At 44.2% G+C, this 23,457-nt stretch overlaps 1 protein-coding gene across 1 annotated transcript; it reads left to right on the top strand.

The window, feature by feature from the left end:
- Positions 1-21,527: 21,527 nt before the first annotated feature.
- On the top strand, positions 21,528-23,111 carry LOC144805425 (uncharacterized). The gene has a single exon (XM_078671986.1). It carries the CDS (start codon positions 21,528-21,530, stop codon positions 23,109-23,111), a length of 1,584 nt encoding a protein of 527 aa, XP_078528112.1.
- The last annotated feature ends 346 nt before the right edge of the window (positions 23,112-23,457 follow it).

Below are 23,457 nucleotides of genomic sequence, written 5' to 3'. Positions count from 1 at the left end.
ATTGATGAGCTGCCAAGTAAGAGATTAGTTTTCCACTTGAAAAAGCTTTCCTGAGACATGTAGCTAAAAGATTAAAATTAGAAGAACAACGTAGCCGGGTGACCAGTACAATTTAAAGCTTGATTTCTAGAATAAGGGAGCATCTCTGTGGATGCATCTGTGTACAGTGCTCATGGATTTTAGATCAGTCCTCTTGAAAATGGAAGGCAAATAAGATTAAGCAAGATTGGCTTTTGTGCAGCTTGCAAACTATTAAGCTGCTGTTTAGACACCACACCACATAAGGATTCACAATGGTCTAAGCAACACCCATTTGATGCAGAGACTAAGCTTCTCTGAGTGTCTATCGATAGAAGTGGAAGGATAAGCCTAGGGCTACACAGGATCCTGTGCCAGGCTGATACAAAAGAGGAGATTTGGAGTTAACTTTTAAGTTGGCATGGAATTTACATCCAAGGTTTCTAACCCCTAGTTGGGATCCAGGTCGTGCTCTGAGATCAAAAGCCAGTAAACCAACTGCCGTGAGATGACATTGTTGCCCACCACCTTCAGTCTTTGACCTATGGTTCTTGACTTATGACCTTTTGAACTCTTCCCCTTTGTAGGGTAACATCACGTGGGATTTTTCATTATTCTTTGGTTTTTGAAAGTTTGTTAACTCTTATTGTGGTTTGTTTTTAATCAAGTTTACTGTTTGTGCACACCATATGGGCGGGGCCTTAAATTGTGGCCAGAAAGCTGTCCAAACTCCTTGTGAATTTTATAGGCCCAGAGTCAAGAGAGCGCGCAAGTCTACTTCTGTTTAGCAGTTCTTGAAACATTCCATAGAAAAAGATGAAGTATGTCAGTGGAGAAACTGCTTGCACTGGTTCACAAGTTTGCTGAATGCTGAATTTTCTTTTCTTGTCACTTTGTAGTCGAGGATAACATTGGCATAGAACTCCATGATTTTTCAAAATCTTGTGCATTGTGCCTACATTGTGTGTAACCTGTTGGGGCCCCATTTCTCCTCAAGAAGGTTCCAGAGCCTTATGTTTTTTTTAGGGGTTGGAAGTACATATACCATATTTTAAGTTGCCCTTCATAACTACCAGCCCAACCTTCCTTGCAATCACGGCTCTAACTTAATATTCAGTCTTATCTGCTGCATCCTACTGTATTTGCATGTTCAACTTCTGTACCTTCTGGAGTAAGCCCTTACTGTTCAACCAAACTACCCCTGGCCCAGAGGCACTCACTTAATCCTTAAAATTGCTAATTTGACCTCCAAATTGTTCAACTTCTCAACTCTACCAACACTTTTTTCACCACCATGTCAGTGCAGCAGTACCAAACTATTATTATTATCACTATAAGCTCCCTACTTGATCCCTTCCCACCTTCAATACTTAGACTGCTTGAGAAGGCGTCCCTCACAGAAGTTTTGGATCTCCTTAATTCCTCCCTGATCACGGGTGTAGTGTCTCAGAACTGGAAGCATGCTTTGGTACTCCCTCTGCTCAAGAAAGGACCTGGACCCTCAGTGTTGGTTTAACTTTAGGCCAATTTCGCTTCTCTCTATTTTCTCCAACATTTTGGAGAAACATGTCAATACTCACCTCTCCTCCTTTGCTACTGCCCACAACCTGCTGCTTTAATCCCAGTCTGGGTTCAAGTTGGGCCACAGCATCCAATCGGACCTACTTGGAGTTACAGAATATCTGAGGCAAGAACTCGACTCTGGTGGGACAGCTGCCCTTATCCTCCTCGATTTAAGTGCAGCCTTCGATACGGTCTCACATTCCACTCTTGTGGATAGATTGGAGTCTGAAGGAATTGCCGGCATTGCCTTGAATTGGTATCTTCATTTTTGAAAGATCGAACATTTCAGGTCTCATCAGCAAACAGCATTTCCACTACTCTGACACTGACCTCTGGGATTCCTCGGGGTTCTATTCTGAGCCCTCTGCTTTTTAACATTTTCCTACGCTGCTCGATGGAAGTGATTGAAGACTCTGGTGTCACCCTATTTTCGTATGCAGATGATACTCAGATTATTTTCTCACTATCTGATGCTCAAAACAAGGATCCTTCCCTTCTCAGGCAAGACCTGGAAAATGTCGCCCTCTGGAAGAACAGAAATGCCATCAAACTGAATGGCAATAAAACTGAAGTCCTGATCCTGGGAAATAGCCCTGAACTTTGGGGAGTCAGCCAATGGCACATCATACTGGAGCCTTTACCTGCACTGGTGGATAAGGTTAAGAATCTCGGTTTTATTATCAATAAAAATCTTTCCCTGACACCGCAGGCCTCCAAGCTTACAACCTCTATTTTTCCATCCTGAAATGGCTCAAGAAAATACTCTGGCTGATTCCTCTAAGTTTTCAGAGAACATTGCTACAGGCCTTGGTAACATCCATTTTGGACTATGGGAATGTACCGTATCTAGGTGCGGATACAGCCTTGACTCATCGCTTGCAGACCATCCTGAGCGCAACCGCACGCCTGCTTTTCCGATTGCGGAGATATTCTTCTGTCTCTCCCTTGCTTCACAAACTTCACTGGCTGAGGGTTGACAAACGGATTAAGTTCAAGGCCTTATTTTACATGTTTCGTATCGGACACAGCCTTGCTCCTTCATATAGCCAATAGCTAATGTCTCCATATGTCCCTGCCCTAGCACTGAGATCAGCTAACCTCGCACTGTTTACTGTGCTTAGGTTTCGCAGAGCTTGTCTTAAGGGGTGCTCCTTCTCCATTTTAGGTCCAAAACTCTGGATTTCTCTTCCGGTAGCTCACAGATCCTGTAACTCATTGCTTCATTTCCGTAAGAACTTAAAAACTATGCTCTTCAACTGCCCTGACTGAGCCATTGCTACCTTAGGCATTCGACTTGCTGTGCCCTCGCTATAGGTCCGCCAATAGCTCTGGGAGACCCTTTTGGGTAGCGGCGAGCTATATAAGCTTCTTAAATAAATTCATTAATAAATAAATAAATATTATGAACAAGAAGGACATTTATTTATCCCAGTAAAGCGTTAACATGGGGGCAAAGCAACCACCACCCACCCATAATCCCATTACTCAGGAGTGTGGTTAAAACCCAGAGCAGACTAGCAACAAGGAAATATGACCCAAAAGAGGACTTGAGGAAAGATACGTACTGCAGTACCTCATTTCCCCAGGGTAAACACAACTGAATCAAAATAGAGGTGACCTCTTCTTAACCCCTTCAGTGCTGCGCGAGTTTCGCTGCAGTGCTGAAGGGTTTAAAACCGTATTGGCTCATGACGGAAATGTTCCGTCATCAGCACCGGAGCACCGACGCTGATGACGGAACCGTTCCGTCATGAGCATGCAAGGGGTTAATTCTTCTTTGTCTTCCAGACTCCAGGGACTAAGAAACAAAAAAACACTCCTATTTTTTACAAGGACTCTCGCCCACATATTATGTTTCGCGCTTAATTATTTGAGTCCTTGCCCGGTATATTTCAAAATACCAGGCGGAGAAGCGCCTTACAAGCTGGTGCTGCGTTGCTTTAATGAGCTCGACTTCGAGATCTTACATGTTCACATATGTAGAGGGATGCCAGCCTTGTCTCTCTGCTCATATCTCTACCTAATCAATCAATCAAGAAATTTGTAGACCGCGCTACTCACCCGTGAGGGTCTCAGTGCGCTATGGGGGCGGGGGAAGCAGCTACTAGTCGAACAGCCAGGTCTTGAGAAGTCTCCTGAAGGTCAGCGGGTCCTGGGCCTGCTGCAGGTGGGCGGGGAGGGTGCGGTGGATGCGTGGGACGAGGTCGAGGTCGGTGGAGCGAAGCTGGGGGTTCGGGTGTAGAAGGACAGTCGTTCGTTAAGGTATGCGGGTCCGGGGCAGGGGAGTGCTTTGTGAGCGTGGGTGAGGAGCTTGAAGGTGATCCTCCTGTTGACCGCGAGCCAGTGCAGGTCTCTCAGGTGGGTGGTGATGTGGCTGTGGTGAGGGAGTCCGAGGATGAGGTGTGCAGAGGTATTTTGTATGCGTTGGAGTCTCTTCTGGAATGTGGCTTTGGTTCCTGCATAGAGGGCGTTGCCGTAGTCCAGCTTGCTGCTGACGAGTGCTGGGGTGACCGTCCTTCTGGTTTTGGTGGGGAGCCATCTCTAGATCTATCGGAGCATGCGGAGGGTGTTGAAGCAGGAGGAGGAAACAGCATTAACTTGCCGGGTCATAGAGTGCGTGGAGTCAAGAATGAACCCCAGGTTGTGTGCGTGGTTGGTGGGTGTCGGGGCAGCTTCCAGCGTGTCCGGCCACCAGGAGTCATCCCATGCGGAGGGGGTGGATCCGAGGATGAGAACAGAACTGTTTACGTGGGCTCCAACTCTGGTATTTGATTTTGTGCAATAAATTGTACCCCTGTATTTAAGGCACTTCTCAGCCAAGGAGAAAGATAGAAACACATACCTTTCCTGTAGTGTAGTTCCTATTATCCCAATAGGCTCTGCGCATTGGAATAATACCTTCAATAGTATAGGCCTAGACCAGACGTTAACTAGGTCTTCTACTGTCGATATTAGACTTAAAGTTTTGGGTTTGCCAGCTAGCTCAGAGTTCACTAGAAACTTTCTCGAATAGGCAAGGAGGAGTTGAACCTCCCTGGATAGACAAGAAGGGATTTAGTTTCTGACAACCATAAAACATGACAACTTTGCTCTCCCCCAATCAAGAGTATATCTCTAGAGTCGTGTGAAAACAAAAGACAACTTATTTTACTCAGTCAGTACGTGCATTCTTAGTCTCACCAGATTGTAGAGAAAAGGAAGAGACGGGCGTGTTCAATAAAAGATGGTATTTATTGATCAGTCTCTTTTCTCATACAAGAGAAATGGATCGATATTATCGCAATACTTATGGTTAAGTAAAGTGCATACAATAAAAGCAGAAGTATAAAATAATACTGTAGAAACATTTATATGGTTTCTAAGCCATAAGGTGTTTTAAAATGGATAAAATAGATACATACATATATACATTTGACTAATCGTACTCAACTGGTGTTTCTAACTACGCCTACCCCAGTGTACCTGACCTAAGCCTAATACGTGGGCGGGAATAGAAAGTAGCAGTTTAAGTTAAGTTTGTTTTGCCAAGTGACTGACTCAAGAATTCTCTGCAAGGGGTTATTCAGTTCTGTACCTGGAATCTAGGATGAATGAGGGATGGTATCTCTCATCTCTGGTCTCGATATTCCAAGCTGCCTGCGAGGGCTGCTCGGAAGCGCCGGAGCTGGATTTCTCGGCAGGAGAAAGCAGCGTCTCGTTCTCAGCGCGTCAGGAAGGCGGGGCTGCGCCAGCGGGGTCTGCTCTGCTCTGGGCTTCGGCAAGTCTGGCTGCTCCGATCTCGTCACCACCGCGTGTGTTTGCTTAAGGCAATACCGGTAATATTTATACCTGTAAGGTGCCGAGATTGACGTAAGGATGGACATAGATACTTCAATAAGGATGTCATACGAGCTGGTCGTTAGCACATTCTTTTGCTGAAGTTCTCGGTGAAATCAAAACAATGGCCGCAGGGTTTTTCCCAGGTTGTCATAGGTTTGATTTGTTTTGAGAACTCCGTATGCCTTATCAGGGGCTGGAGGAATATTGCTTGTCTAATTAGATGGCAAGCGTTATGACCTAATCAGATAACACGTTCCTGTGCCGTGGTGTGGCTTCATCAGATAACGGTTTCTGCATCATGGGATGGCTGCTAGTTAACTTGTTAACCAGAACAGGGTCAGGAATAGGGGGATCGATACAGAACCTATAGGAATACATCACATTCCTATGTTACTTGCTTGTGCTTACTGTGTCCCAGAAGGACCCCCTCTACCCTCCACAACTCAAAACCTAAATTCAGCAATAAACTACTTAAAGATGACCAGTGCGTAGGAACCAGAGTGGCCATATTTTTTGTAATCTCAGCCAAGGAGAAAGATAGACACACATACCTTTCCTATGTTACTTGCTTGTGCTTACTGTGTCCCAGAAGGACCCCCTCTACCCTCCACAACTCAAAACCTAAATTCAGCAATAAACTACTTAAAGATGACCAGTGCGTAGGAACCAGAGTGGCCATATTTTTTGTAACTTTTTATCCGTTTGAGCTAGATTTATTTTTTAATCTGTAGGTTATGCAGTATATGATGGATTGCATGTCGAACGCAACTGCCCTGAAAACATGATTAAGAAATCAGTTAAGAGAGCCAGGAATTATAACAGGATACCCTCATTGAGTATACATACCAACAAACAATATGTATGCCTTACTATCAATTCCACTTTATCAAGCCAGATGCAGAATTAATTAGAAAACACTGGCAGATTCTGAACATTGGAAGACTGATGTTCGAGAAACGTCTGGGAAACCAGGAGGAATTAAGAGGATGGTTGGCTCTCTTTTGCTTGATTTATCAAAGATAGTAATCATTTATATTATTATTTCTGTATGCAATTATAGATCAAAACTAAATTGTCCATCCCGTAGAGCAACCCCATTGCATTTAGTGTTCATTCGGCACATCTGGCAATTTATTCAGGAACTGATTTGTAACATCTGTCTTTTCTTCTTCCCCACATTTTCTTTATGTATTTGACAGCCTTATTGGAGTTCATAAATGTAGAGGCTTGCCCATTGAATGTAAATTTGAGTACACCTGCCTGCTTTTAATATGTCACAAAGTAACTGGAGTAAATGCATGCAATTTTTCGTGAGAGGACATGATTAATCACAATAGGCACTAGATTAACAACTGACCTTGGGTTCTGGAGTAATTTGCTACGCGCCATAAAGCGCTTGAACGCCTTGTAAGGGATAGGTAGCTCTATATAAATCCAAGTGCAAGGCGGACGCATGTGGCATGGTGGGTGGAAATAGTGACACAGCTCAAACAGAAAACCCAAGTCATAGTTAAACAGACAATTCGATGTTGTTTATTGAGTATAGTCCGTAAACGCAGACACGCGATGATTCGTAATAAATACGTGAGGCTGGGCCTACTCCAGGCGAAATGCTGCATGAGAATAGACTGGGTGTTGTGCAGGGAACCCAGAGTACAGAAATGGATGGCAGGTGGTCTGGAGTGGGCCCTGGCAGAGAAGCTCAGTCTGAGAAGCGTTAGTGGAGGACCTCAGTGACTGGGCAGACATTATGTGGTGGTGTGGTGTGGTGTGGCTCACTGGTTAGAGGCGGCAGACCCGGAAGCAGAAGTCGGCCCGGGACCAGGGTTCGATTCCCGACGCGGCAGGGTCGCGGATCAGGGTCAGCGGACTCGATAATTCTCGCCTCGGTGCCTACTCTAACCAGGGGTCCCACTCGGCAACTCTGGGCATTAGCTTGCCTCTTCTCCACAACGGCCCCCCACAGACGCGGGGATGCCTGGCTCCACCTTGGGGATTCTCAGCAGGGACCATCCCACAGGGAAAGCCAGGACGGGTTCCCCAGCAGTATACAGCGCCAGGACGCCGACTGGCAACAGTGCGCTTTACAAGTATACACATTACATTTCATTACATTACATTTCATTATGACGCGCATGATGGATGACGCTCAGTCAGATAGTACCTGATTCAGTCCAAATGAACCTTTGAGCAAAGACCTACTGTGCATAATTTCATTTGTGAATTCACTTGCGCAGTATGCATGTGTTACTGTTGGTAAGGAGGTCTGGGGCGTTGGGAGGGAGGGGGGCTTTCAGACTACAATCACCATGCATCCAGCTACTGGGAACTGTCCTGTGGAAGCTGTCTTCTCTAAGTGCATGAGCCAATGCACATAGATTTTATAACATTATTAATAAAGGTGATAAAAAATATATCTTCCCAGGAACATGAATGTAAACACGTGTTGACAGCCGCTGGCATTTGTAATTGTGGACAAGGCCATAAGGCACGTGGACTGTGTCATGAGACTGGAAAAACAAAAGAGTAATACCCCTTACAATGCAGGACTTAAAAACTATCCTCTTTTTGTGAAAATACGTAAATCGGTGGTTGGTAAAGCTGTGTCTGTGGGATTGGATACAACCTCGAGCCAAATACGCGTCAGCAGGGGCGGGCTTAGGCATGTGCAAGCTGTGCACCTGCACCGGGCCACCAAACCCAGGGGCCACCACACCAATATATATCCTTAATATAATAATCCTCTGAGGATAGATACATATTTGCGTGGCGGCCCCAGTGGCAGGGATTTAGCGGCCTCCGGCTCTGTCCCAGTTCCAAACACCCTGACCCCCCCTCTTCGCTGGCCTCCGCGCTCCGCCCCGCCCGGACCCCCTCTTCCGGGCCCCCTACTTACGCTCCCTGCCCAGGGCCGCCATGAGCCTAGAGCCGCCCCTGATGTCATAATTAATAGCACTAATCCAACAGTACAAGGCAAGGCAATCTGCAAATAAGAAATTCGACCTGTGCAAAATTAATTTAATCCTGTTCCAGAGCAAGCTGGGGTTCTCTTTGAGCTAGTTCAACACACCGAGGAGAAATGGGGCGAAGAACAAATAGAGACAAAGACTCTTAAATCATTCATTAGAAACAATTCTGGAGCACAATCATTTTCTTTCTTTAACAGAAATTTGCAAAGATATATGAGAGTCTGGCTCGGATGCCCGCAAGATTTCAGGAAATGGGGCAAATAGCATCAGATACTGTGGATAAGTTAGTTTCACAAAATAAAGCGACAATGGAGATTCAGATAGATGTTAACTTTATATTAAATTGATCATACATTTGAAAATCACTCTCGGCGGTCCATTTTACGCTTTGTTGGTATCCCATAAGAAAGCGAAGCCTAAGAGGGGAACAAAAGAGTGATTCAACTTGTTGAACTTTTATTTTTCCTAAGAATCTGTCAATTATTAGAGTACATAGGGTCCCACGCTGGCAGTCGCTAAATATGAAATATCCATATGCAATTTGTGTGAAGTTAGTGAATTATCACATGAAGGAACAGATCCTTTCGGTGACAAGTGAATATAGATCTTTTGCAACTCCTGACGGCAAAACAAATCAAGTTTTTTTCAGTCATGTCCAATGTTCCCTCTCATTTTTTCCCCTCTGTGTGCGGCAGTGTAAGGCCTCTATGCGCTGCAGCCAAGGGTATGTGCGCCAAGAAACTTAGCAATGTCTGCAAGCGCAGCTACCAGCATCAGTGGCGTTTGCTACTGTAATTGTTTGTAGACCGCCAAAGTCAAACAAGCATTTACAATGCAATGGTCTCAGCAATATTATAGGTAGAGCTATTGGCATTGCTCATTTTTATTTTTTGCATCCCTAAATAAATGGCATTGTCTTTTATATTGGCAATAGCTTAATTGTTTGCATATGCGAGACCTATTGCATTAGCAGAGAGATGTCATAAACAATGAAGAACATGGGTCCAAAAATCACCTGTAAAAGGAGGACAATCATTTTGGTTAACATTCGCGTTATCAGAACTAAGCCCAACCACCCTCTGAATTATATGCAAATCCACCGTTTACAGTCTGATACTTCTGTGCGCCTTTTCGATTTATGTAAATGGCAATGCTAAGCAGGGCCGCACTAGCAGAGCGTCTACCATCTCCTTCATCGTCCTTCCCGCCCTAACACAGCCCTTCCACAGACTACACCTGCTAGAGAAATAGAAAAGGAATGCTCGGTCGCCACTGCCAGACACTGCTGCTTGACCTGCATCAGCTAGTGAAGCAGCTGCATGATGCAACTGCAGCCAGAACATTTTCCCCAGACCACAGGAAGACCAGAAATGAGGCGAAGGAGCTAGACTGTGTTAGGTTAGGTTATGTAGTGTATTTGTAAGGCGCACCACAAGGGTGATGGTGCATGCAGGAGTGTGATCATGCTACAAAACTGCATTGAGAATCTCAGGGAACCCACCATGATCAATAGTCATTATCCCCCTATGTTTAAGACCCCTAAAATAAGTCCCTGGAAAAAAAACATTGATCCAGCATTGAGATCGTATGTTCTTTGGAGTATGACGTTCCCTTGATCCTCAAAAAATCCCTCTCGCAGCTTCGACAAAAGTAAAGCAATGCATTAAGGCTGAAAGCGCATTTTTTATACACTGGAGAATAAACTCATTTGCCAATCAGTGAACAGATGGCAACATAACTGAAGTTGAGAATCAACATTCATATAATACGTACAGAACCTGCACTGTACGTTCAGCCTCAGGTCCTGTTAGTCGAGCACACAAGGTTCAAGACCGCTCTGTGTTAACCTATCGGCTGTAAACGACCACAAGTGCGAATGGAGTGGATGGACTTTTAGCTGTCCATGCTTCGGAGGTCGACGAACAGATTGGCTAAAGACAGCACCTGTCACACAAGTGCCTCGGTGACTAGGATGAATTACAGGAATATTGTTCATTCCTGTGTGCATTGTGCAGTGCAGGTTCTGGGGGGCTGTAATGCACCACTACCCTCCAAGATGCCCTGCTCGTCCAGCCTCCAGGGATTACTTCCGAGGTCAGTTCAACCATGCGGCTGCTTTGCTGATTGAAAATCATACTCCCAGAATCTCATTAACCAGGATACAAAATCTACGGATTAAAGGCCATGCCAAGGCATTTCAAAACTCCGTTTCCAGCGCACAGTGAATTACTACGTTCGTCTTATTCCCCTCGACATGATTGGAGATGGGGCATCCCCGTGCATCATCCTAGTAGGAACACATCTGTTCACACAAATACAGAGTTACAAATGCACACAACTACTCGCCAAAACACAAAACACAACAGTAGGAACACATCTGTGCACACCAAAATGTAAATGTGACGGCAGTGCCTATGCGCACAACTGGCCAAAATACAACGGTGGGAACAGATCTGTGTACACAACTTTTCACCACAGTACAATGGTACAAGAATGTTAATGCACACAAGAGCTCGCTAAAATACAAAATTGGGAATGCATCCGTTCACACAACTACGCCCCCAAATACAACAATGGCACAACTGCTCACCAAAGTCCAACGGTAGGAATGTATCCGTCCACACAACCGCACACTAAAATGCAAGGGTACAGATGTGTCACGAAAGAAGACGAGGAAAGTGCCGGCGAAAGTGTTGGAATTGATGGGTCGGCGGCTCAGGGCAACCGCAGCCCCGCAGCCCATTGAAGGGCAGGATAATGAAGGCGGATGGGGCTGCCGGCACCATGGGAGCGGCTATTGTCCACTGAGAGGTGAGAGTGAGCCTGGGGAAGGGGGAGCCCGGGAGATAGAGGCAGGGGAACAGAGGAGAGCCCCACAGAAAGGAGAACGAAAGGGGAGAAAAGACACGAAAGAAGACGAGGAAAGTGCCGTCGAAAGTGTTGGAATTGATGGGTCGGCGGCTCCGGGCAACCGCAGCCCATTGAAGGGCGGGATAATGAAGGCGGATGGTTCCCCAGCTGCCGGCACCATGGGAGCGGCTATTGTCCGCTGAGAGGCGAGAGTGAGCCTGGGGAATGGGAGCCCGGGAGAGAGAGGCAGGGGAAAAGAGGAGAGCCCCACGGAAGGGAGAACGAAAGGGGAGAAAAGACACGAAAGAAGACGAGGAAAGCGAGCGAGAGCAGCCTACCTCAACCTTACCAGCAGCAAAATGGCGGCCTCAAGCTTCCGAGATTTTTCGGATTCGGGGGCGTGGTTGACTGTTCTGAGTGACGTACGATGTCACTGTCTAAAGAACACTGGGATGGTGCAATGAGCTAAAAAACGGTGTTGGATCTAGCCCTGATCTTTTGACTGGGTGAGAGTGTTCTGCTTAATTCAGAGACTCTGTCCCTCACCACCCCTTGTTGTAAATATTTCTGTCCACCCTAAGCGTGGAAGGGTATACTCAGACATGAGTCCCTTGCTCATTGCACCATCAGGATTCAAGCAAGCCGGGCCGAAGATGGCTGTAATGCCAGAAACCGGTCCCCGGAAGCTTGTTTCCTTCCCAGTGTAAGAATTGGCTTTTGTAGTTTGGTTTGCCCTGTTCCCATCATGCACTGGGACAGGAACAGACTAATTTGCATACAGCCAGGTTCTGAAACTGGGATGGTGCAATGAGCTAAAAAACGGTGTTGGATCTAGCCCTGATCTTTTGACTGGGTGTGAGTATTCTGCTTAATTCAGAGACTCTGTCCCTCACCACCCCTTGTTGTAAATATTTCTGTCCACCCTAAGGGTGGAAGGGTATACTCAGACATGAGTCCTTTGCTCATTGCACCATCAGGATTCAAGCAAGCCGGGCCGAAGACGGCTGTAATGCCAGAAACCGGTCCCCGGAAGCTTGTTTCCTTCCCAGTGTAAGAATTGGCTTTTGTAGTTTGGTTTTCCCTGTTCCCATCATGCACTGGGACAGGAACAGACTAATTTGCATACAGCCAGGTTCTGAAACTGGGATGGTGCAATGAGCTAAAAAACGGTGTTGGATCTAGCCCTGATCTTTTGACTGGGTGAGAGTATTCTGCTTAATTCAGAGACTCTGTCCCTCACCACCCCTTGTTGTAAATATTTCTGTCCACCCTAAGCGTGGAAGGGTATACTCAGACATGAGTCCCTTGCTCATTGCACCATCAGGATTCAAGCAAGCCGGGCCGAAGACGGCTGTAATGCCAGAAACCGGTCCCCGGAAGCTTGTTTGCTTCCCAGTGTAAGAATTGGCTTTTGTAGTTTGGTTTGCCCTGTTCCCATCATGCACTGGGACAGGAACAGACTAATTTGCATACAGCCAGGTTCTGAAACTGGGATGGTGCAATGAGCTAAAAAACGGTGTTGGATCTAGCCCTGATCTTTTGACTGGGTGAGAGTATTCTGCTTAATTCAGAGACTCTGTCCCTCACCACCCCTTGTTGTAAATATTTCTGTCCACCCTAAGCGTGGAAGGGTATACTCAGACATGAGTCCCTTGCTCATTGCACCATCAGGATTCAAGCAAGCCGGGCCGAAGACGGCTGTAATGCCAGAAACCGGTCCCCGGAAGCTTGTTTCCTTCCCAGTGTAAGAATTGGCTTTTGTAGTTTGGTTTGCCCTGTTCCCATCATGCACTGGGACAGGAACAGACTAATTTGCATACAGCCAGGTTCTGAAACTGGGATGGTGCAATGAGCTAAAAAACGGTGTTGGATCTAGCCCTGATCTTTTGACTGGGTGAGAGTATTCTGCTTAATTCAGAGACTCTGTCCCTCACCACCCCTTGTTGTAAATATTTCTGTCCACCCTAAGCGTGGAAGGGTATACTCAGACATGAGTCCCTTGCTCATTGCACCATCAGGATTCAAGCAAGCCGGGCCGAAGACGGCTGTAATGCCAGAAACCGGTCCCCGGAAGCTTGTTTGCTTCCCAGTGTAAGAATTGGCTTTTGTAGTTTGGTTTGCCCTGTTCCCATCATGCACTGGGACAGGAACAGACTAATTTGCATACAGCCAGGTTCTGAAACTGGGATGGTGCAATGAGCTAAAAAACGGTGTTGGATCTAGCCCTGATCTTTTGACTGGGTGAGAGTATTCTGCTTAATTCAGAGACTCTGTCCCTCACCACCCCTTGTTGTAAATATTTCTGTCCACCCTAAGCGTGGAAGGGTATACTCAGACATGAGTCCCTTGCTCATTGCACCATCAGGATTCAAGCAAGCCGGGCCGAAGACGGCTGTAATGCCAGAAACCGGTCCCCGGAAGCTTGTTTCCTTCCCAGTGTAAGAATTGGCTTTTGTAGTTTGGTTTGCCCTGTTCCCATCATGCACTGGGACAGGAACAGACTAATTTGCATACAGCCAGGTTCTGAAACTGGGATGGTGCAATGAGCTAAAAAACGGTGTTGGATCTAGCCCTGATCTTTTGACTGGGTGAGAGTATTCTGCTTAATTCAGAGACTCTGTCCCTCACCACCCCTTGTTGTAAATATTTCTGTCCACCCTAAGCGTGGAAGGGTATACTCAGACATGAGTCCGTTGCTCATTGCACCATCAGGATTCAAGCAAGCCGGGCCGAAGACGGCTGTAATGCCAGAAACCGGTCCCCGGAAGCTTGTTTGCTTCCCAGTGTAAGAATTGGCTTTTGTAGTTTGGTTTGCCCTGTTCCCATCATGCACTGGGACAGGAACAGACTAATTTGCATACAGCCAGGTTCTGAAACTGGGATGGTGCAATGAGCTAAAAAACGGTGTTGGATCTAGCCCTGATCTTTTGACTGGGTGAGAGTATTCTGCTTAATTCAGAGACTCTGTCCCTCACCACCCCTTGTTGTAAATATTTCTGTCCACCCTAAGCGTGGAAGGGTATACTCAGACATGAGTCCCTTGCTCATTGCACCATCAGGATTCAAGCAAGCCGGGCCGAAGACGGCTGTAATGCCAGAAACCGGTCCCCGGAAGCTTGTTTCCTTCCCAGTGTAAGAATTGGCTTTTGTAGTTTGGTTTGCCCTGTTCCCATCATGCACTGGGACAGGAACAGACTAATTTGCATACAGCCAGGTTCTGAAACTGGGATGGTGCAATGAGCTAAAAAAAAAATGGTGTTGCATCTAGCCCTGATCTTTTGACTGGGTGAGAGTATTCTGCTTAATTCAGAGACTCTGTCCCTCACCACCCCTTGTTGTAAATATTACTGTCTAAAGAACAGCAAAACTTACGCCCCCGAATCCGAAAAAGACGGGGCTAAATCGGAGTGACTCATCTCTCCTCCAATGGCTGGCCTCCGTTTAGGAAGCCAGCTAATGGAGGAGAGACGAAAAGAGAGGCGGGATAAAACAGCCACTCTAAGTAACAATAATTCTCCGGACTTCCGGTCTTGGCCTACGCCATTTGTACAAATGTTGCTCAACGTAATAGGTTTTTACGGCAATTCTGTGATATAAAGATATGCCACTCAGACCTGAACCATTAAGTAGCATCTTCACCCAAGGTTTAGAAAACAGCATGATTTACAATATTAACCATTATGAAATTGTACTGAGTATTCTCAATGAGAGTGTTGGTGGAGGGAGGGAGGGGGGGGGCGTATTTACAGAGAGCACCTCTGTTTCTGTAGTACATTTAATGATATGGCTACAAAGTGACATCAGACTTACACATCACTTTAAGGAATGGGCTTGAGGCTGTCAATGCCCTAAAACCTGACACTACATTACTCTAAGATAGTGACACTAATGTGACATCCCTTTGGAAATCCAACATCACAGCGTGACCTGGTGAGAAATGTAAGATCAGCCGTGCATGAAAAGAAAACGGGGTGTGGCTGACTTGCTAATAGGAGTTAAGTTCAAGCTATTATATTGTAAAACAAACATGGCTTAAGAACTTCCTATCTATAAATGAAAGCAAACCCAGTGTCATGGAAGCTATGTGTATGGCTCTTTGCTGAACAGACTGAATTAGCAGAGTTAATGAGTATCCTTAAAGAAGACAAGCCATGCCCCAGACATTGAGGTGTTGCAGAGACCCATAGACTGTGCTAGGATCCTGCCACCGGTGCTGCCTGATGCGGGGTTGCAGAATACCAAGGCTGCCTTTCTCTTGATTCCACTGTTGCAGTTTCTTTTCTTCCGTGCTTTCTCTTTTTTTTCTCATTGCCATTGTTATCCTATATTTTTCTTTTTCTACCTTTCCCTTTTGGCCAGGATCACAAAACTCAACTCACCAGAGGCTAAGATCTGACACTCTCATACTCTACAGATGACACACAACGCTTACTACTGTTCATGTAACAAACTTTTTGCCAGGCAAATGTACACATTCTCTGTAAACTAACGAAGCTGTGAAAATGACGCTCTGCAGAAGCAAGGCTTCCTTTCCTGTGTCCGCTGAATGTGCGCTTCCCCTCAAAACGTATCTGTCTACATTCCGTCATAGTTGTATGACATGTGAATAGCTATCTACATTTGCCCCAACAGCTCACTCTAGTTGAATAATCTAAGAAATAAAGGATATTGGACTACACATTTGGGATTTAATTGAATAACATATTCTTTATCTGTTTACGTTCAATAACATGAATAGGCAAAGTAATCTGATGTTTTATTGGGAATGTGATGTTCATCTTTCCATAGTACTTAAACATATCTTTGCCATTTAGAGCGCGTAGAAGTGTCTTGGGTGCTTCAGTGCGTAACTGGAAATATATGAATTTCTGTATGAAGGGTTCAGTGTCATGGATGTGTGTCAGTACAAAGTGCTTAACTCGATCATGCCGCTACATGAAGAGGGTAGCAGGTGCTTTCATATTAGTCGATTGGGTCAGCATTGCAATGTCTTGAGTGCTATTGCTATATATATACATTTTTTTTTTTACAGTTTTATATGACGCAAACTTGGCCTAGGTGCATTAGAGCGCGTTACTGTAGCACCCGATTGCAATAATTAAGCTTTGGTCCATTTATTTTCTCCTTTGTTTAATTTGTTTTATGAAGCAAGGGGATATTTGGGTCCCTGTGTTCAAAGCATTTTTGTAGTCGCAAATAGCCCAATTCACAGTCGGGCCATTTGCGATCACAACCGTTTTTTTCAATGTACAAACAACAAATTGCGATTTTGGTTTGTTATTCAGTATTTGTAATAGGCATGTTTAGGGCATCCCTTCCAAATACCAAAACGGTATGGTATGTATTATTGTTTTGCAACTGAATTCCAGTTGCAAAACAGTAATACTTTACCACCAATTCAAAATTGCAGAGCAGGCAGTCGTCCCACAGACGTTTTAACGTTTAATTTTCTTTTTTTTAAATGCATTTTCATTTAAGGACAACAAGCTGCATTAAAAAAATTTGCTTTATTTAAAAGCAATCACAGATATGGTGGTCTACTGACCAAAGCAAGCAACTATCCCTGTGATGACTGCCATTCCTAATCGGTCGCAAAATGCAACCTACCTTCTTAATATTCATGAGGTCAGTCAATTTGCAACCCACAAAGTTTTGCTAATTGAACAATAAAACTTTTATACATTTAGAATAGCAATTATCAAATAGTGAGTCAGGAAAAAATGCTTTTTGGAAATCGCTGTTCTAAAGGTGCCCTATGTGATTTGCCTAGAATCACCGGTTGAGCCGAGGTTGGCACTTAAACCTGGGTCCCCATTACAATTGCAGGCGGACTTTCACCGTAACGGAAAATGGGACGGACCGCCAGAGGTGCGGCGGTCCCACAAGGCCAATTAGGATGCATCCGCCACACTGACGGGTGCATTCTGGCCTTTAACATTGTGGACAGTGCTTCTGGGTGCAGCTTCGTCTGCAGTGTTCAAAGTGCATGGTTTGCATTACCATGCACAACGTGACACACACCGCACGGTGCTTGCCACCTTGTGTATGGCAATGTAGCGGGGTACCGTAGGTACCCCCAAGTCCAGTCCCTCACCCCCCCGGGGGCCCACCTCACCTCGATACTAGTGGAGCTGGCGGCATGCGTGACAGCTGCCACCTCCAAACCCTGTGACCTGCTGCAACCCCCAGAGATGCTTTTCCTCCTGCTCCGCTTCCAAAAGCGTGAGAGTCCATTTGCTCGCTGCTTGACTTTTAAAGCTATAGCTAACGCTCCTGAGTGGTCTCTGCTGTATGGAAGCAGTGATTTAAATGGTGAGGTGTGCACTTAGTAAAACCGTGTGATCGCTATGGGGAAGTATGGTGCACATGCTCGCGCACATACAGGGAACACTGGTCATGTCCATCTCTGTTGAAGAGAGATCCTAGGTCAATTGCAACACTTAAAAGGAGTTCACATTTTTGCCTCTGTGGTCCAGGCGCAAGTTTTTTGAAAAATATCCAAGAACAGTCAGGATGATAAGGCTTATATTAGATTATATGATATGTGCCCAGGGTTCAGATCTTGACAATGCCATTACCATGATAAAATGAAGAATGTTTAACATGCTGTTTATTTATGCGCTGTACGCCGGGTTTTGAATTGAATTGGATGTAACCAGTGCTCTTTTTTTTTTTCTTTTTTTTTTATACATTTATGTTTTTTCTTGGTGAATCTTATAATGGTCAAGAAATGGTGAAGGTCTGTGAAATTCAAAGGTCCTCTCTCACGTTTCTTTGTGAGACTAAGTTCGAATCCAAATGCAATACCCTGGCACCATTAAGCGTTATTTTGTTGTCATTTATTGGCCCAGGGCGTAAAGCAGGCAATTCCCTCCTTTGGGTCACACAATGGAGGGAGGTTGTGTTACAGATGTGGGAGGGACACTCGAAGAAAGGAGCAGTGAATATGATAGAGGCGAGGGTAATAGGTTAATATAGTGCATGTTTTCTAATCTATTTTCAGTTTTATTTCTCGCCCTCTTTACCTGTTTACAATATGGGAGAGCAACATCGAAAGGGGTGTTTCTAGAAGAATTGACGGTAGTTGTAGATATTGTACACTAAGACCAGTTATGGGATGTTTTCTGATGAGTATCTTCGTAGGCTTTTGGGATTTTATAATGAAAGATGCAATTTCTTATGATAGCAACATCAATGTAAATGGTATATTGCATTAGCAGAAATATGGCTTAATTATGGATTGTTGACTTCTTAAATGAAAGAGGAAAACGCAATTAAAATGGAGCACTCCAAACTTAATGAGGCCTAGAAAGTTCTCTCCCAATATCAGTTGGCAAATAGGAGAATTGAAGAGAGATGAAAGGGGCGGGTGGGTCTTATTAAAGTCTCAGTGGGAGGGTTCCTCTTAAGTTTTGTAAATTACCATGGGCCGATTGAGAATGAGGCCGAGGCTCTATATCGATGCAATGAGGCTGTGATGAATGCCGTGGGCCTAGTCATTTTTGGCAAGGATTTTAATTCATGCAAAACATAAAGTTAGATACTCCAAAAAAAACAGAAGAGGCAATTAAAACCCCAAACTGCAGCACTACTGCTCCGGTTTCAGCACGATTATGCCTTGATTGACCCAAGATGGTTAGATCATCCTGATATGTGAGAATATACATGCTTTTCAAAAACAGTTCATCAATGCATCTCAAAAATATATTTTTGTTGTTATTCTGTGAGTTTTGAGAAGAGGGATAACTTGTATTTTGGAAAACAACATTTCAGATCACTCAATAGTTTTGTTGGTGGTAGAGATAGAAGTTTATACTAGGCTAACACCTAGATGGCGATTCGATAAGCTTCGCCCTTTAGACCAAACCTGGAAAAAAGATTATTAATTATTTTTGTCAAATCAACACTAATTAGGCACAAATTATTTCAGTGTGGGAGGCCTTTAAGGCAAGTTTCAGGGGATGGGTAATTATTCATAACTAAAGGTGATATAAAGATTGTTTGAGGGCAGTTCAGGAATTATAAAAAGGCAGTGGACTCTGCAGTAAAACAACCTAGGGTGTAAGGTGCAAACGAAGATGAAAACAGACTGTCCACAGGACTCCAGACCCTTGGGGCCCTTTTTAATGGAATAAAAAAGCAATAAAAAGACCTTTCAACTGAAAATATATGAGGAGAATCAGCAGATAGTTAGGCGGCTTGCTTGGTCTTCCAAAAAAAGAGCCAATATGGCATCCATACACATGATTGTGAATCCTGAGCCATGAAAATTATATTAGATGCCAGGTCATATTCCGCAGCGAAATACCAAGCAATTTCTTAGCTCCGTTGATCTACCTAAAAACTGAACTATGTATGTCTAATCAGGATAATGGAATACCAGATTGTGAGTCTCAAAGTCAACAGCAATTTTACTTGTCTTTTACCATGGATGTTCAGTCGTGTTTCATTATGATTAGATTTCGTCTTTGCACGTTGCACTTTCTTGTGGCTCTCCCTAAACAGGCAGGTTGGTGTGAGAGCCTAACCCCCTGTCCTTGTAATAATTTAGCCCATCAGAGTACAATGCACTTTATGTTGTTTTGCACACTTTATAAAGACCCAAGGGCACATTTAGCAAGCCCGTTTTAAAGGAAATACGTCCCTGCTCTTATCAGGAGGGTTTTAATTATTTGCGGTCCCTATCTACTGCTGCTATTTGCAGCGCTGTGCTTAACTTCATCAAAATTGCTTTTTTAATCAGGAAACACTATGAATCCTAAAATTAATTTAAGTTTTTAGAGATTTTAGTTTTTTTTATCATTTTATATTTTGTATAAATGTGTAGAACTGTAGGAGCTTCTTTTCCCTTTGCACAAAATGTTCCTAAGTATTTTTTATCTCATTGTATGCAAACTTTTATGATTCGATTGCATCAAATGAAGTTATTTGAAATGAACTGAATTAACTTTGTGAAAAAGTATAAGCCACCTCAAAATGTGAATTGCTATTGATCAAGTTGTTTGTTGAACTCTGATTACAAACTATTTACAAACGTTTTATAGACACAAATGATAAATGAAAAGTCAAAACATTAAATAAATACAATAATTGAACCGCGGCTCTACATCATTTTAGGGACACAGATAAAGAAGCCGGGCACCTCCTTGAACAATGTGTGATGTATGGAACAACATTCTGATTTGAGCCCGGCTGCTTTCGGTCTTTTTAATCCATCTCTTATTGGATGAGATAATCTTGTTTTTACAAAATCTTGACCATAAGCATATACCTACAGCTGTAACTAGTATGTGAATGCTACACAAGCAGCCTTCCGTTACTAAGTTACTGTACGAATCCTGGTAAATCCCCCTTTTTTCTTAACCTCTTCCGTGCATCGGACGGCCCCCGGCCGTCTGACTTCACTGTGGGAATGTGTGTTCGAGATTTGTGCATGCGTAGAATTTGCCCGCCCAGCAGGGTAATGTACACCACATCAAAGCAGCTAAACAAATTAGATGTGACATGTTCAACAGGATGTTTATTTAAATATCTATGTATGGTTAAATTGTCCTTGAATAGTTTAATAGATGGTAAAGAAGAGATGGTTTTTAGAACAAGTTAAATATTGTGTATTCACATTCCATTCTATTTGCATTTATTACATTTGAATCTCTTTTCATCCAACAGAAAACAAGCCATGAATGCATGAAATGATTATGAATAATGAAGACAATGCTGTAAAACTGCAAAAACAGAAATGATAAGCTCCAGTTTTAAGGAAAACATCAGTGGAGCCAGGGACAGACGAACATGCACATAAAGTGTTGAATCCTGAAAGAAGCCAATTCAGTGACTGTAAGAGTCTGAGTGCACCTCCGTGCCACAAGACAAAGACATTATGTCTAGAAAATGAAGGCAACAATGCTGAGAAACAACCTACTTTGTAAACTGGTGCACAATTTCAGCTTTCGTCATGTGATCATTATGATGTGCTTAAAGGAGTGTTTTTTGTCCTAAAATGATGACAGAACATCATTCAGTGCTCGAGGTGTATTGGAAACTCTTTCTGGCCAAACCACAACAAGAAAAAAAGCACAACGGAGTACTGTCCCAGTTTGCAGTGACCAGAAGGAAGATAAATATTTATGCGCCAGTAGGAAAAACCTTTATCTAATCTAAAGACACAATCACCCGCAAGGAAACTTTACACATGTTATGAGTGTAGCAAGTATTTAGTGATCATTGTATTTTTAAATCAGAGAGAAGACATGCACAATAAGACGCACATAAAGGGAATGTAAGAATAGTACAAGTGCTTTATAAAGCATGTCGTCCCACCAGGAAACACAACCATGTGATGTAGACAAATACATACCTGACCCACAGACACTTACCAAGAAAGAAGAGTCATATGCAAGCAGTGAGAGCTTTAGTTTGTCATCCCTTCTACAGTGCCACGAGGAAACGTACACAGGAGAAAAATCATTCAAATGCACTAAGTGTGTGAAGAGCTTTATTCGATTATCAGACCTACAAAGGCATCAGCGAACACACACAGGGGAAAAACCTTACCATTGCAATGAATGTGGCAGTAGTTTTAGTGAAGCCTCAAACCTAAGGATGCATTGGAGAAAACACACCGGGGAAAAGCCATTCAAGTGCAATGAATGTGACAAGTGCTTTACTCGATTATCCGGCCTAAAAAGCCATCAGCGAACTCACACAGGGGAAAAACCATACCAATGCAATGAATGTGGACGTAGTTTTAGTAACTCCTCAACCCTAAGAATGCATCAGAGAATGCACGCAGGGGAAAAGCCATACAAGTGCAGTGAATGTGGGAAGAACTTTTCGGAAGCGGCATACCTAAAAAGGCATCTTATAACTCATACAGGGGAAAAACCGTATGATTGCATTGAATGTGGAAGTAGTTGTAGGGACTCCTCAAAGTTAAGGATTCATCAGAGAATTCACACAGGGGAAAAGCCATTCAATCAGTTATCGCACCTGCAAAGACACCAGCAAACACACAGAGGTGAAAAGCCATTCAACTGCAGTGAATGCGGGAAGCTCTTTAGTCAGTTATCACAACTCCAAAGACATCAGCAAAGACTTTCAGGAGAAAAACCATACCAGTGCAATGAATGTGGAAGTAGTTTTACTGCTTCCTCAAATCTCCGTATCCATCAGCGAACACACACAGGGGAAAAGCCATTCAAGTGCAGTGAATGCTTGAAGAGCTTTAGGCAAATCTCAAACCTACAAAGACATCAGAGAACACATACAGGGGAAAAACCCTACAAGTGCAGTGAATGTGGGAAGAGCTTTCGTGAATCAGCAAACCTAAAAAAGCATCATAGAACACACACAAGAGAAAAACTGCACAATTGTAGTGAACGTGGAAATAGTTTTAGTGAATCTTCATCATTACGGATTCCTCAGGAAACAAGTGCTGGAGAAAACCTATTCAAGAATAATGAATGTGGGAAGAATTTTAGATCTTTATCGAGCCTAAAACAGTCTCAGACAACACGCATTCGGAAAAAGACATATCGTTGCAATGAATGTGGATGTCGTTTTAGGGACTTGTCAGCATTAAGGAGTCATTGGCGAACACACACAGGGGAAAAGCCCTTCAAGTGTAGTGAATGCGGGAAGAGCTTCAGTCAGTCATCAATCCTATACAGACACCAGCGAATGCACACAGGAGAAAAAACATTTGAGTGCAGTGAATGTGGGAAAAGCTTTAGTCAATCAGGACACCTAAAACGGCATCAGCGAACACACACAGGGGAAAAAACATTCAAATGCCGTGAATATGTGAAGAGCTTTTGTCAATTATCACCACTACAAAGACATCTGCAAACACACTCAGAGGAAGGGGGCGTGGTCAAGATGGCATCTGAGTAAGTTGCAACAAACTGATCTCCGTGAGCCCAGTCCATCGCCATCCATCCTCCAAGGATCCTTCCTCCGGCGTACCCTGCTTCCCACTTGCCTCACCCTTGAAGCCTGTTGTGTTGTGGTGCGGGCTCGCAGCTTGCCCTAAGATTTGGCCCACCCAGAAAGCAGCCTGTATACTCCGACCAAGGCACGGCCTCGGGTGTGGGCAGAGCCTACATCTCAACTGGGCTTTCTCCGCTTTGACTAAGAGGAGCTTGAGAGGTGATTTGGACCTGCCCGTACCATGTCAGGCGTGGTCCGAGCTGTGGGGCCCTCCTGCTGCTGGGCTACAATTGAGTATCATCTGCACTGC

This window comes from Lissotriton helveticus, chromosome 1_2 (genome assembly GCF_964261635.1).
Source record: "Lissotriton helveticus chromosome 1_2, aLisHel1.1, whole genome shotgun sequence".
Taxonomy (NCBI): Eukaryota; Metazoa; Chordata; class Amphibia; order Caudata; family Salamandridae; genus Lissotriton; species Lissotriton helveticus.
This window is presented reverse-complemented; position numbering and strand designations above follow the sequence as displayed.